Source organism: Artemia sp. Qi Xiang Cuo, chromosome 6, assembly GCF_049724085.1.
Source record: "Artemia sp. Qi Xiang Cuo chromosome 6, ASM4972408v1, whole genome shotgun sequence".
In the NCBI taxonomy this organism is placed as follows: Eukaryota; Metazoa; Arthropoda; class Branchiopoda; order Anostraca; family Artemiidae; genus Artemia; species Artemia sp. Qi Xiang Cuo.
This window is the reverse complement of record NC_142799.1, coordinates 42,463,070-42,476,704: the sequence shown is the minus strand read 5'-3', so window position 1 is coordinate 42,476,704 and position 13,635 is coordinate 42,463,070. Positions and strand designations below refer to the sequence as shown.

General features: G+C 36.5%; 1 protein-coding gene across 2 annotated transcripts in view; it reads right to left on the bottom strand.

Annotated features, from left to right (window-relative positions):
- Positions 1-618: 618 nt before the first annotated feature.
- LOC148951248 (lymphotoxin beta receptor inhibitor) overlaps positions 619-13,635 on the bottom strand; it is a 42,638-nt gene continuing 29,621 nt past the window's right edge. For both annotated transcript variants that reach the window (XM_089090199.1, XM_089090200.1), the window contains exons 3-4: positions 3,283-3,431; positions 619-959 (exon numbers count right to left, since the gene is read on the bottom strand). In XM_089090199.1, the coding sequence (XP_088946325.1) occupies positions 784-959; positions 3,283-3,431 (325 nt within the window). In that variant the 3' untranslated portion in view covers positions 619-783. The remainder of the gene's footprint in view (positions 960-3,282; positions 3,432-13,635) is intronic.

The following is a 13,635-nucleotide window of genomic DNA, read 5'->3' as shown; positions in this document are numbered from 1 at the left end:
TTTAAAAATGTAATTATGCAAATGGATAAAGCTGAATCTCAGCTGTCAATTTATAGCAACCATTTTGTCGTATGTTGAAACATTTAAGAAATCAAACTTGCTAGTACGAAGTAATACTTGTTTTTTACCATAAAATAATACTTTCCCAAACAAACGTTGATTAAGAGGCATCATGGGCTAATTTGTAAATATAATCTTTTCTTTTGTGGATCAATTTTGACCTCAGCTTATTCTAAATCTCAGTATAAATATGTGTATCGTGTGTAGACAGATGCGAGAATTGTACAAATTAAAGCTTTTCCTCTCCAGATCAGGCATAAGACCTTAACTGAACAAATGGAAACGAATCCCTCGAGAACAATTTCAAAAGTAACCCAACAAATCCAAAACTTCTCTGGCCCAAAATGCATCGATAAGGGGTTGAACCAGAGCAGGGTCACCCTGATCTCGGGAGGTAAAGGTGCAAATTTCTTCAGTCCTTCGACTTTCACCGATTACCCCCAGCTGGAATAATCGGTTTTCACCTGTTTTTTACAGTTTATCTTAGTCCACTGTAATGAAAATTCCCCCTTTAGATATTCTATCTTCTTCTCTAGGATAGAAATGTGCCGAAATTGATGCCATTTAACAAAACGCTCGTTTTATTCCTCAAAAAAAATCCATAAAAATAAGAACTCAACACCATTCAACAACCTTGAAGCACAATTCAATGTAAGAAAATATTTCAGTATAAATAAATCAGATCACAAAATACTTCAATGGCCAAAGTAACTGTCTGTCACTTTAGTCCCTTGCCGCAGCAGCTGCTTGGGCAGCAATAAATTCTGGATAATCAATAAAGCCATCTTTATTTTTGTCATCTTGTTCCAAGATTGGATCAATCATTTGAAGTAGTTCTTCGTCAGTAAATATTTTTGGTTCAGGAACATGAGGAGCCTTGGGATCGTGATTTGCTTGGTCTAAAAAAATATAAATGATTTCACACAAATAAATATTGTGAAATTAGAAATAAGAAAACTAAATTGTGTTTACAGAAACAGAGCTGCGTTTCCTAGCATTGTATCCAATGTATTGTATGCAGCGTATCCAATGGGTCCATTTTTTATCCAACCTTTTCTAGCGTTGTTCCTTGTTATTGTATCATTTGGTAGTGAATTCACATTTACATCTTTTTGTAAACTCTTGCCCGTGAGTTCACTGAAGCGCCTTTGTTCAACATGATAAGTGTATTTGTTAGGCTAATAAGTGGTGTCAATTGAGAAGCTCCTTCATGGAAATTGAATACCTTTTTGGTATTTTTATTATAAAAAAAAATCCCCCCGGATTAAAAAAAAAAAGAAAATTTGCCTGCCCTCCCTAAATTCCATGAATTGAGGCCCTTAAGATTAAAAGAGAGCTTACATGGCAGCATTCACTTAATTACATTCTCCATCCAATTAGTAAAAATAAGAATCTTTAAATTTACGTAGCTTGTGAAATAAAAATTAATAACTATGCAGTGGAGATGACTTGTTGCAATTACACAACTTGCCAAATAATGACTAATTATGCATCCAGAAAAATATTTAATTAAGCTGCGAAGTTAAAATCTATGTTAGGTATTTAGGATATTCTGTAGGACTTGGACACGAAAATAATTGATGTTGATCAGAAATGTCATTATTTCTCAATTTTAGAATTTCCTAAATATTTCCGACTGGGGAAGATTTTAGAACGTCACATCTTTAGACTACTAAACGTTATTTTGCCACGAGGTTACAAAAAGTAAAAAAAAAATCTGAAAAAAAAAGAATTGAGATACACGATAATATTTTTCGAGTTCATCTTCATCACCAAGCTCGAGAAGGTAGTCACTGCAATTAAAATGGTTCGAATTTCCAAGAATAGAAAAAGTATCGTCAAGGAAAGGTTAGTTCTCATTGGTTGAATATAATCTTTCACAGAATTAGTATAATCAAATTTATTAACATTCATTGAAGCACGGTCTTGCTACTGTCAAGCTCCTATTTTCACTACACTGAAGTAACCCTGCTTTCATGTAAAAACTTATAATTTTGGGTACATTATGTTTCGGAATTATTCTTTAATAACTCTAAAAAAATACCCAATACCAACGGCATTATTCATGTTTAAAAGTTTTAATAACCTGCTACCTGCATGTTTCTCGATTGCATTTACTGAAGCTCAACATAGGTATGAGACAAGAAATTCCCATTCCATACGAATCCCGTTCCCTGTAACAACAAAGTCTGCATTTTCTATCCGTTTTTATGGCCCGGCTGTCTGGAACAAACTTCCCGAGGAGGTAAAAAACAACACAGTTCTGGATGAATTTCGAAATTCCCTCAGAGTCAGCTGTTTTTATCAATATGGAATATTTTAGTGGTTGTGTGTAGAGAATGATTGGTTGAATGTTGTTGGTGAGATGATTGTTTGGGTTTTGAATGGATGAGTGATTTATTTCCCTTTATTTATTTATTTTTTTTCTCCTCTCTTTTTGTGAATGTTGTGAGTTGTGTTGCGTTGTTTGCGTGGATGATTCTCAAGTTCCCACTTTTTTGTTGGAGGGGTTGGAGAGGGAGGCGAGAGAAGATATTTCTTTGTTTTTGGGTTGGACCCTTTTTGGGTTATATTAGGGTCCGAGGAAATAAATGATAATAATAGAAAATATTATATATATTTTTTAAAGTGTTTTTCTTTTTTTTTCGGGTTTTGTCCGGCATGCAGTAATGCATTGGATTGTGTTTTTTTAAATGAGATGTTTGTTTATTTATTTATTGTAACCCGTTTGTAAATAAAAAAAAACAAACGAAATTACAGAAAATTGAACCAAAAACAAAAGAAAAAATGTTACTAGTTTTTTTTTTCAAATTTCAGACAAGGGATGTCCTATCTTTGCGAGGCTTGCAGAACACTAAGGCAAAAACAAGCTAATTATTACTTTCAAAAACGAATGATATTACCAAAAAAGCAACAACTAAACTATTAATAAATATTGGACAAAAAAACTAACTCCTTTGATTCATGTTTTTTCTACTACATTTACTACATTTTCTTTCTTATTGCATAAAAAAACACAAAGAAATGAATATGGCAAACATACCCACGCAATACTATGGAGGGTCGATTTCCCAAATAATTTCACATAATTCACTTAAGCTTTGATTATTTAAACATAAAAAAAAACTCTTATATGTATGTGACCATTCCTCATAATTTTTTTCTTATCTATAACAAAAATAAACAAAAGGGTTATGGTTCTAAACTGTATAAAGAGCTTACCATGCCAGTGTATGAGTGATTTGACAAGTTCACATCCATCCAATTTATTATTATTGTCAGCATCGTGCATTTTAAAATAATGAAATTGCAGCTCCTGTTCTGTCATTTTACTAGTATCAACAGGTACACTTATATGCTCCTTCAGGTGCCTATAAAAGTCATTATAACAATAAGTTCTCTCAAATACAGGATACTTATACCCTTATCTGCACACGTGGCAAGGGGAAGACCCAACCCCTACATTAATACAAAGGAACTCCATTTTCACCCGATTATTTAGAAACTATTGTCTAAAATGTGCATTTTTTTTCGTGATTTGACTCCTGTCCCAACTAGGTGAAAAACCTATTATCTCTGACGATTGGACCTGTATGTATTTACGTTTATTAAGACTTCTTTTTCGTGGTTAAGAGTTATAAATTTTTCCAACAATCAGAAGGGGTTCCCTGAAATAAGCTATTCATCATTTTTCAGGAATAAACTCAATAATAGATAGATAGATAGTTTATTTTAGCCCACCAATAAAACAAAAACATGGCGGAGTAAGGGAAAAACAAAAAAAAAACATTACTTCAAAAATAAACGATTAGATTATATACACTATATACATTCACAGCTCTTACATGACGTGCAACGGAAGGATATCATAAAGGTGCTCCAGTGCACCTCTTCTAGCATTGGTTTCCTGCGTTACCACAACTTCACGAGGCTCTGGAATAAGATACTTGTCCAAGAGAAATGTATTTCTCTCTAACAGTGGTACTCGTAACAGAAATTTTAAGTACTTGCAGAACGCAGATCTAGCCTTGAGTCGCTTTGTATCCGTAAACCATTCCCATACAGGGTACATGTAAAGAATATGTGGGAGTGCCACCACTCTAAATAGCCTCGCCAAAATTTGCCAATTGTATGAATACTTCAGGGGGGCCAGTTTAGCATAGCTAATTCGTAGGTTTGAAATAAGGGTGTCAAGGCAAAGAATTCTAGTTGCTTTCTTATCTCGACCATACAGAAGACCTAAGTATTTAAGCGAAGAAGACGGTGCGAATAGTAGCACCATCTACTGATACACTTGGTTCTGGTGCATCCCGTTTCGTTGAGTTGAAAACCAGAAATTCAGTTTTCTTACCATTAACTTGCAGACCAATAGCTCTATAGCCAGATACAAGCTTATCTAAATTATCCTGCAATAGACTCAGAGAAAAAATCAACATAAGTAAATCATCGGCATAGCTTATTAGACTCAGAAGTAGAGTGCTAACTTATACTTCTATGGGACGTATAGGTAAACATTTCTACGGGACCTCTACACCTTTTCAAAGAGAGTGAGTATCCCCATGCATATAGGTAATACTTCTACGGGACCTCTACGCCTTTTCAAAGAGAGTGAGAACTCCCTCACACAGTTTCACGTGAAAATTGCCAAAAAAATCAAGTTTTGAGGAGATTACATTCCTTGGCACCTTTAAACATGTTTTCAATCAGATGGGCTTTTGAAAGCACAGTGTCTAAATGTGTGTTGGCTTTGTTATTGAAAAAATTGGATGCTACAATCAGACTTGTTTGATTGGCATTTGCAAAAAAAGGCGTAATGAATTTGTGAATTGGAGTGTAGGTTTGACATCACCAGGCACGTGCGAGGGAAATTTTTTGTTGGTGGGGGGGGGGGCTTAAAAAGGTAAAAAATGGACCGGAGGTAGCCTCCCCGACATACACAAATGGATATCGCTAGAATATTTTAAGACGGGCTTAGTTATTTAAAAAATTGGACGCTACAATCAGAATTCCTTGATTGGCATTTGCAAAAAAAAAGGGGTAATGAATTTGTGAATTGGAGTGTAGGTTTGACATCACCAGGCACGGGTGAGGGAAATTTTTTGTTGGTGGGGTGGGGGGCTTAAAAAGGCAAAAATGGGTGAACTACTTTAGTTTATAAGACGGATCGTGAAAATTCCAAGTTTTTGTGTACCAAGAATGGACCGGAGGTAGCCTCCCCTACATACACGAATGGATATCGCTAGAATATTTTAAGACGGGCTTAGTTATTTAAAAAAATGGATGCTACAATCAGACTTGTTTGATTGGCATTTGCAAAAAAAGGGGTAATGAATTTGTGAATTGGAGTGTAGGTTTGACATCGCCAGGCACGTACGAGGGAAATTTTTTGTTGGTGGGGGGGGGGCTTAAAAAGACAAAAATGGGTGAACTACATTAGTTCATAAGACGGATCGCTAACATCCCAAGGTTTTGTGTACCAAGAATGGACCGGAGGTAGCCTCCCCTAAATACACGAATGGATATCGCTAGAATATTTTAAGACGGGCTTAGTTATTTAAAAAATTGGATGCTACAATCAGACTTGTTTGATTGGCATTTGCAAAAAAAGGGGTAATGAATTTGTGAATTGGAGTGTAGGTTTGACATCACCCGGCACGTGCGAGGAAAATTTTTGTTGGTGGGGGGGGGGCTTAAAAAGGCAAAAATGGGTGAACTACATAAGTCTATAAGACGGATCGTGAAAATCCCAAGGTTGTGTGTACCAAGAATGGACCGGAGGTAGCCTCCCCTACATGCACGAATGGATATCGCTTGAATATTTTAAGACGGGCTTAGTTATTTAAAAAATTGGACGCTACAATCAGAATTCTTTGATTGGCATTTGCAAAAAAGGGGTAATGAATTTTTGAATTGGAGTGTAGGTTTGACAGCACCAGGAACGTGCGAGGTAAATTTTTTGTTGGTGGGGGGGCTTAAAAAGGCAAAAATGGGTGAACTACATTAGTTTATAAGACGGATCATGAAAATCCCAAGGTTTTGTGTACCAAGAATGGACCGGAGGTAGCCTCCCCTACATACACGAATGGATATTGCTAAAATATTTTAAGACGGGCTTTGTTATTTAAAAAATTGGACGCTACAATCAGAATTCTTTGATTGGCATTTGCAAAAGAGAGGTAATGAATTTGTGAATTGGAGTGTAGGTTTGACATCACCCTGCACGTGCGAGGGAAATTTTTTGTTGGTGGGGGGGGGGGGCTTAAAAAGGCAAAAATGGGTGAACTACATTAGTTTATAAGACGGATCGTGAAAATCTTAAGGTTTTGTGTACCAAGAATGGACTAGAAACAACTTCAACCGTGCCCAGCCCCCCGCGATCAGAAATTAAATTATAAAAAAGTTTCTTCAACTGAAAGTAAGGAGCAACATCAAAACTTAAACGGGCAGAAATAGAGGATGTTTCCAAAGATTTAGGATTCATTAACTTTACTGTTGCCAGTCAAAAGCTATGAGATTCAGAAAATTTCCTGAGAATCGAAAAATGGAGAAACACCCACCACAAGTCGACAGGAATGGGATTGTCTTGAGGGGGCAATTTTCCATGGAAGAGGGGGAGGGTATTTTTCGTGAAAACAACTTCAACCGTGCCCAGCTCCCCGCGATCAGAAATTAAATTATAAAAAAGTTTCTTCAACTGAAAGTAAGGAGCAGCATCAAAACTTAAACGGGCAGAAATAGAGGCTGTTTCCAAAGATTTAGGATTCATTAACTTTAGTGTTGCCAGACAAAAGCTATGAGTTTGAGAAATTTGACTGATTATCGAAAAATGAAAAAACACCCTCCAAAAGTCGACAGGAATGGGATTGTCTTGAGGGGGGAATTTTCCATGGAAGAGGGGAAGGGTATTTTTACGTGAAAACAACTTCAACCGTGCCCAGCCCCCCGCATTTTTAACATGAAATGGCTGAAAAGTGTTTTGGGGGGGATGGGTATTAGTCTCTCATAGGCGTGTGTTGTCACGCCTATGACAAGAAAATTATTCGTAATCTCCTCAAAACTTAATTTTTTTGGCAATTTGCACGTGAAACTGTGTGAGGGAGTTCTGACTCTCTTTGAAAAGGCGTAGAGGTCCCGTATAAGTATTACCTATATGCATGGGGATACTCACTCTCTTTGAAAAGGTGTATACGTCCCGTAGAAATGTTTTCCTATATGTCCCATAGAAGTATAAGTTAGCACTCTACTCTCAGATCACAAAGATCAAGGCTAAGCCCACCAGAGATTTGTTTTGTAACCTTAGAAGTCAAAGTGTTAAATAATATCGGACTTAGAACTGAGGCTTGTCGAAGCCCTCTATTTAGTTTAACTGGCGCACTAAGTCTTTCAAGTCATAGTTTCACTCTTATATAGCTATTAGAGTACCAATAGGATAACATAGCTACCATATGGGTGTTCACGCCAGCATCTAGCAGGGTCTGGAAGACGGCGGACTGGATGACTGAGTCAAATGCAGCAGAAATATCGACACTACATACATACACGGACAACCCGATTAGTTCAGCTTTAGCAAGAATACACTTTAGAAGTCTATGGGCAAAAGCACAACTGAGATATTTTTGAAATCCAAACTGTCTGTGGTCTATAACACATTTCGATACAATTTCGCTAAGAACCAATCTTTCCAACACTTTGCTCAGCGTACTTGAGACAGTAATAGGCCTATAGCCTCCACACTCATTCGCGTTTTTTCCTTTCTTGAGGATATTTTTAACAACCCCGGTACAGAACGAGTTAGGAACGGTCGCATTATCTATACACATCTGAAAGAATAGTTGCATATGCTGAAGCAAAAGCGGGGAACCATTGCGTAGATGATTACCACTAACACCATCAAGACCGGGAGCCTTGTTACTCTTTAACTGGCTAACAGCCCTTGAAACATTATTTTTAGAAACCACAAAATAATTTCTCTGTTTCAGAAGCGAATCAAGACGTGGTTTTAACGATTCATCATATTCTTTTTCCAAAGGAATATTTTTTGACCCGAAAACCTTCGAATAATGTTCTAACCACTGTTCTTCAGGTACTGTGGCACAATGCTTTGGCTGCACTCTTCTACTTGAAAACTTTTTCCACATATTTTGCGGATCGCGGATAGCCTCTTTCGAAGCAGTTTCTGCTTCCTCCACTTTAAGCTCATCCACACATGCTTTGTATTCTCTTTTTGTTTTACAAAAGAGATTGAAAACAGTACCTGACCTAGGCTTGCCGGATTCGCGCCACACTGAGTACCACACCTTAGACCTCCTTCTAGCATGATTCACGTAAGGATGGTCGCTCCATCCCCTTTTCCTAGCACCTTTCTTAATAACTGCGCCAGGTAAAGATGGAGACTCAGAAGCTTTTAGTGCGTGGGTGATTTCAGCTCAATATGTGTTGAGTGCAATTTTGTCATCACACCCATTGACCAGAAGCTGAAATGGAACTTTTATTTTGCCCAAAATTTCGTCACACGTCGACTGATACAGATCAATATTAATCTTTTTCCACTCGCGTCTTTCTATGTAACTTCGATTTCTTGATTTCACTGAGTGACTAAAAGGAACACGGAACTTGATAATGATAACAAAAAGCAGCTCTTCTACGTTATTTTAAGTAGAAAAAACACGGATGGCAATGCAAACCATTTCATTGTACAAAGCACGAAACTCGGGACAAAATGGTTATAAAAATGATAAGGATAAAGACTGAATGAGCAATCGCTGTTTTCACACAGTTCATCTTGCCAAAAATCCTGCGCATTTAAATTGGGAGATTTTTAGTAATATAATATATTTGTTTGTAGACATAACAATCATTTATAATATGCCCAACTTTAATAATGTGTACAATTTGAAAAAAAATATATTGCAAAAAGGATGTAGGCCAAACCCTGAGTGAAGGAATTGGAACCCCCTTCCACAAGAATTGAAAATGCCATAAGCAACAAGCAGAATATATTCCTACAAAAAAAGCTTGCGAGGACTGAAGGCCCAAACGAGTGGATAGGCAACAAAAAGCTTACAAAGCTGGCTTTTTTATAGCATTGATGTCGTTTTGTTTAACTAGTTGTTTAATGTTTAGTCAAAATTTGGCCTGACAAATTGAATCTAATTGAAATTTTAGAAGACCAACTGGTGAATATTGGCCAAATCGGGTGTCAATGCTTGGTCTAGCCCTGAAAAGACCTCAGTCTCCTTTTATTTGTAAAATTTTTAGCCATCGCAATATATCGACTTGATCTCACTCATTAGGACAATTTAATACTGAAGATTGCCCATGAACTGTGCAAAAAAATTTTTCTTTTCCTGTCCAGGTTTCATATTATTATTTTTTTTTATTTAAATACTATAAGGCCATGCGGTACCTACAAATCTCAATCTTCCTGTCTTGTTAACTGACCATCTCAAAGACAAAGGGTCCATTAGCAAATTCTCCCAGAGAACTAACCATCATGGAGACCTATTGAGAATCTGCTGTTTGACTAAGAAATTTGTCAAGTTGTCAAAGGAGTTAGCACCACAGGGAACTCCCAGATTAAATAACAACAAGTAAAACAACAAGAGCTTTACCTAAGGCAGTGAAATTCGTTTAAACCTTAAGAATATTTCGGCTATATAATATCTAAGAGTTATAAACAAGCTTCAACAAGCTAAGTATATAAATAAAATAAAACCCACAATAAGATGGAATCTATAAAACTTAAATTGAAAAATTAGAACAGTCCCAGAATCATTACTTCAACAGAGTTTAACTAGAACTGAAGATGAAACCATACAAAACAAGGCAATTCATTCAGATACAAATTAAGAACATATTTTAATGCTATCTTGCCTTTTTAGAAGCTAACCTAAATGTTTTTTTTTGTAAGTGGTTCATCGGTACTGGCTGTTGGTTTTTTAATATAATTTGTGAAGTCATTTTTAATTAAATTTGCTCATAGAGTTTTGAGTGAATAATCCCCCAAATCCCTATTTAACAAAATATTATCATTTTATTTATGTTTAGTTTCGCTTGCCTCACGTACAACTTGTTAAATTCCTAAATCGTTGCTAACGAGGGGGGTATTTTTTAAAAGTATTTCATGGCTGTGGTTTTCAAAAACATGGCTACTTAGAACAAAATCAAAAGAATTATGAATACCGTCAAACAAAGTTACTTTGAGCCTTGTGGGTTACTTTGAAAAAAAAAACAGTGGCTCTCCTGTGGCATCTACTGGCCGAACGTACAATCTCTGTATATCATCCACAAGGTGTCATTCAACCGAGACTAACTTCAGGTTTGATGTACGCCATTTTTTGTCTTCAGTTTACCACGCGCATTGTTGCTGTCCAGTGATGACGAGTAAGTAATATTTTTTCTATTTGTGTATAGTTTGTAAAAAGTGACAAATATTTTTAGAGATGTGCGAGGAAGTTATATATAATGTTTAAGCCCAGGCTATTATTGATTTGCTATTTCCGATGGTTCAAGCTGAGAAGAGCTGCAGTTCAAAATTCCCTCCAATTTCAGGGGGAAAATGGGGTTGGTGCATTGTGGTACATGTTCAAAGTTCCTCGCGTTTGGTCAGTGCTACCATTGTCAAACTTTGCAGCTGTAATTTTGATTTTTTGCAGTAGCGGTCGTGGTCTTTCTTGCGCCCAGGGAAAAATCTTGATTAGTACCCCTCCCACCCTGTCTCCCAAAGATTTCCAAGCCATATTTTAACAAAATTTTCATTTATTAACAGCATTTACCATTTATTAAAATCCTTTTCTTCTTACTTTAGCATCTACAAAATTATTGAGCATCTAATCGTAATTGATTACAATAATATGGAATCAATAAGATGGAATACAGCCTTCAGCTTTCTTTGACAGAAAGCGTTGTATCGAAAAAATTTCCCGATAGGCGAACAAATAATGAAATCCATGAGACAGATGGTGATTCTGTCATAACTGTTTGAAAAAAGGCGGCTTGTCACTGTTGGTACTTTATCACGTAAGCAAACAAGGCTCCCTGAAAATCACTAGCTGAATCGAGCAACAGAGAAGACAAAGATCTTGAGGATTCAGGGATGAGTAAAGTGAAATCTGGCAAAGCTAAAATGAAGTCGAATAAAGAGAGCTGGAAAAAATTTACAAGAATCCCTGAATGCTGACCACTCATCTGACGATGCATCACACAACTTGCCAGAAAAACTGTATGATGATTCCAGTAAACTTAGCTGGGATGAAGGCCAGAATAGTGTACCGTGAGTAAAATGTGATATATTTAAAATACAAAAAATAAAATTCCTTTTTCTAAAGATAATTCCGACAGAAATTAAACGTCCCCTAATTGAATTCAAATACCGTTTCCAAGAGTCTAAGTTCTTAATCAACAAAAACAGAAATTGCATTTTAGCCTCAGCCAAAAAACGACGCTATTCAGTTTTGAATTTCGCTAAGATAATTGGTAATAAAAAAGATGCTAGATACAATGTTTCGCAGGAAGTCTAAGTTATAAGAGTGTGTGAACGTTGGAATCATCAGAAATTTTAAAACAAGTTATTGGACAAACAGCCCGCATAATGTAGTAAAATTGCGAACATAATTACAAAATAGCGGCCCCCTCCACAGGACTTGGGCCAATCGTGAAAAAGCTAGTAATGCGCAGGAGTTTTATTTGCGTGATATAGTGAAACAAACTGTTTTTCGTTATCAATTATGGATTGTCTCTATTGCCATCAACATTATCTTTGAGAGCCAATTTATCCTTGCCTTTGTCGTTGTCATTTGAAGTGAACAACTGCTGTAAACCTAAATATGTAAGTCATAATAAAACTATTGCTTTTCTACTTGTGTTTATTTTATATGTCTATATCTAGTCGCACGACAGATAATTAGTTCGCATGCCTCCAAGGTAGTGCTCCCAGGGATCTGATTTCTACACAACATTAGAGGTAATTGACGAGAAGATAACTCGAGGAAGCGAGGTCACGCTCCCGGATTGATAGTTGGAGGATTTCTAACCTACCACAATTCTGTATTTTATTTTCTCTCTTTCAGCGAGTGCCGCGATCGGTATACCGCTTTAAATCATAATATTACCTATGGCACAGCCCTTAGCACTATAAGTGGCGCTATCGGAGAACTTATAAGGTGTAAGTTCATAGCTTTAAAGCATAACGTTACATTGACACGGTCAACCTTTATTACCACAATTATTACCACAATCAAGCCCAGTCCCTTTCTTTTTTATCACTACAAATGGCACAGTCGGAAATTGGAGGAACACAGGCGAACTAATTGGGCTATAAACTTTGTGATTTGAACTTAATTATTCGAGATACAGACATATAAAAAAAAGTGATTAGGCCTATAACCGATGAGCTATCACGGAAAAACCCTTTAGAATATCTAATATGAGATAATAGCCTCTTCCAAAATAGGTTAACTGAAAAAATAAATTTATATTGAGTTATTCAAACGCAAAAAAAATGTCAGAAGAACTAAGCGATTTATTAATGGCGCAAAAGTTGGTCCCCAAAAATATAGAAATATCAAATTCTATCCCGCAGCTCAATGGATAATCAGATATCGACGAATTTAATATCCAATTGGCCCAGTTTGTAGAATTAACAAAAACAGAACTATAAACGTTAGTCGACATGATTCTATTAAAATTAAAAGACCAGGCCTTAACCTTTCTAAAGCAAATTGAAAATAATATAGGTGATGACGCCAGCTTGCCAATAAATACAGTGGACAAATTATTAACGACATTTAAAGATAGATTTATCGAAACAAGTTACACAAATAAATTAAAACATGGAATAGTATGCTTTGACCATTCACAAAACATAAGAGAATATCTTGATAATATACGCATTTCAGTAGAGGCAAAATACGGAAAAGGTTCAGGAGAACTGTATGAAAAAGTCATACTAAATACCTTTTTGCAAGGGCTACCCCCAAAACTATATAGAATGGTAATATCCAAAAATATTCAGACGTTAGATGTTGCAGTTCAGGAAGTAGAGCGATTGATCGAAGTTGATAAGATCTTGGCTAATCACAGTGAAGCAAAAATAAATAGCCTAGGCGAATCGAACGCAAGCCTGACCTTCATAGGCGATGAGGCGTCTCCCAATTTCTTTTCAAGGGATAAATCCCCAGTGCCACAAAGAAATAAAACGCAAGAACCCGCTAGGCAGAAAACAGTACGTTTTCAGCATGTCAAACAATTTAGTTATGAAAACAACCCTACAATAATAAGACGCTATATTTGCAATCGCCCTGGGCACATCGCGAGGGAGTGCCGTTATGTCCCCAATCGCAAACCAAGAATTGCTGTCGGTAGTACGCAAAATTATGGCAACCATTTGTTCGGAAGAACAAATTTTAGCGCCAGTGGTGCAATAGGCTATAGCCAGGGAAGATTGCGGCAATCAGTACCTTACAAAGCGTACCAACAGAATTTGCACAATCCTCCCCCCAATAGACAAATTAATTACCGATTTGAAAACCCAAATACTCGCCAAAGCCAATATAATTCGAGAATGCTATATAGAAA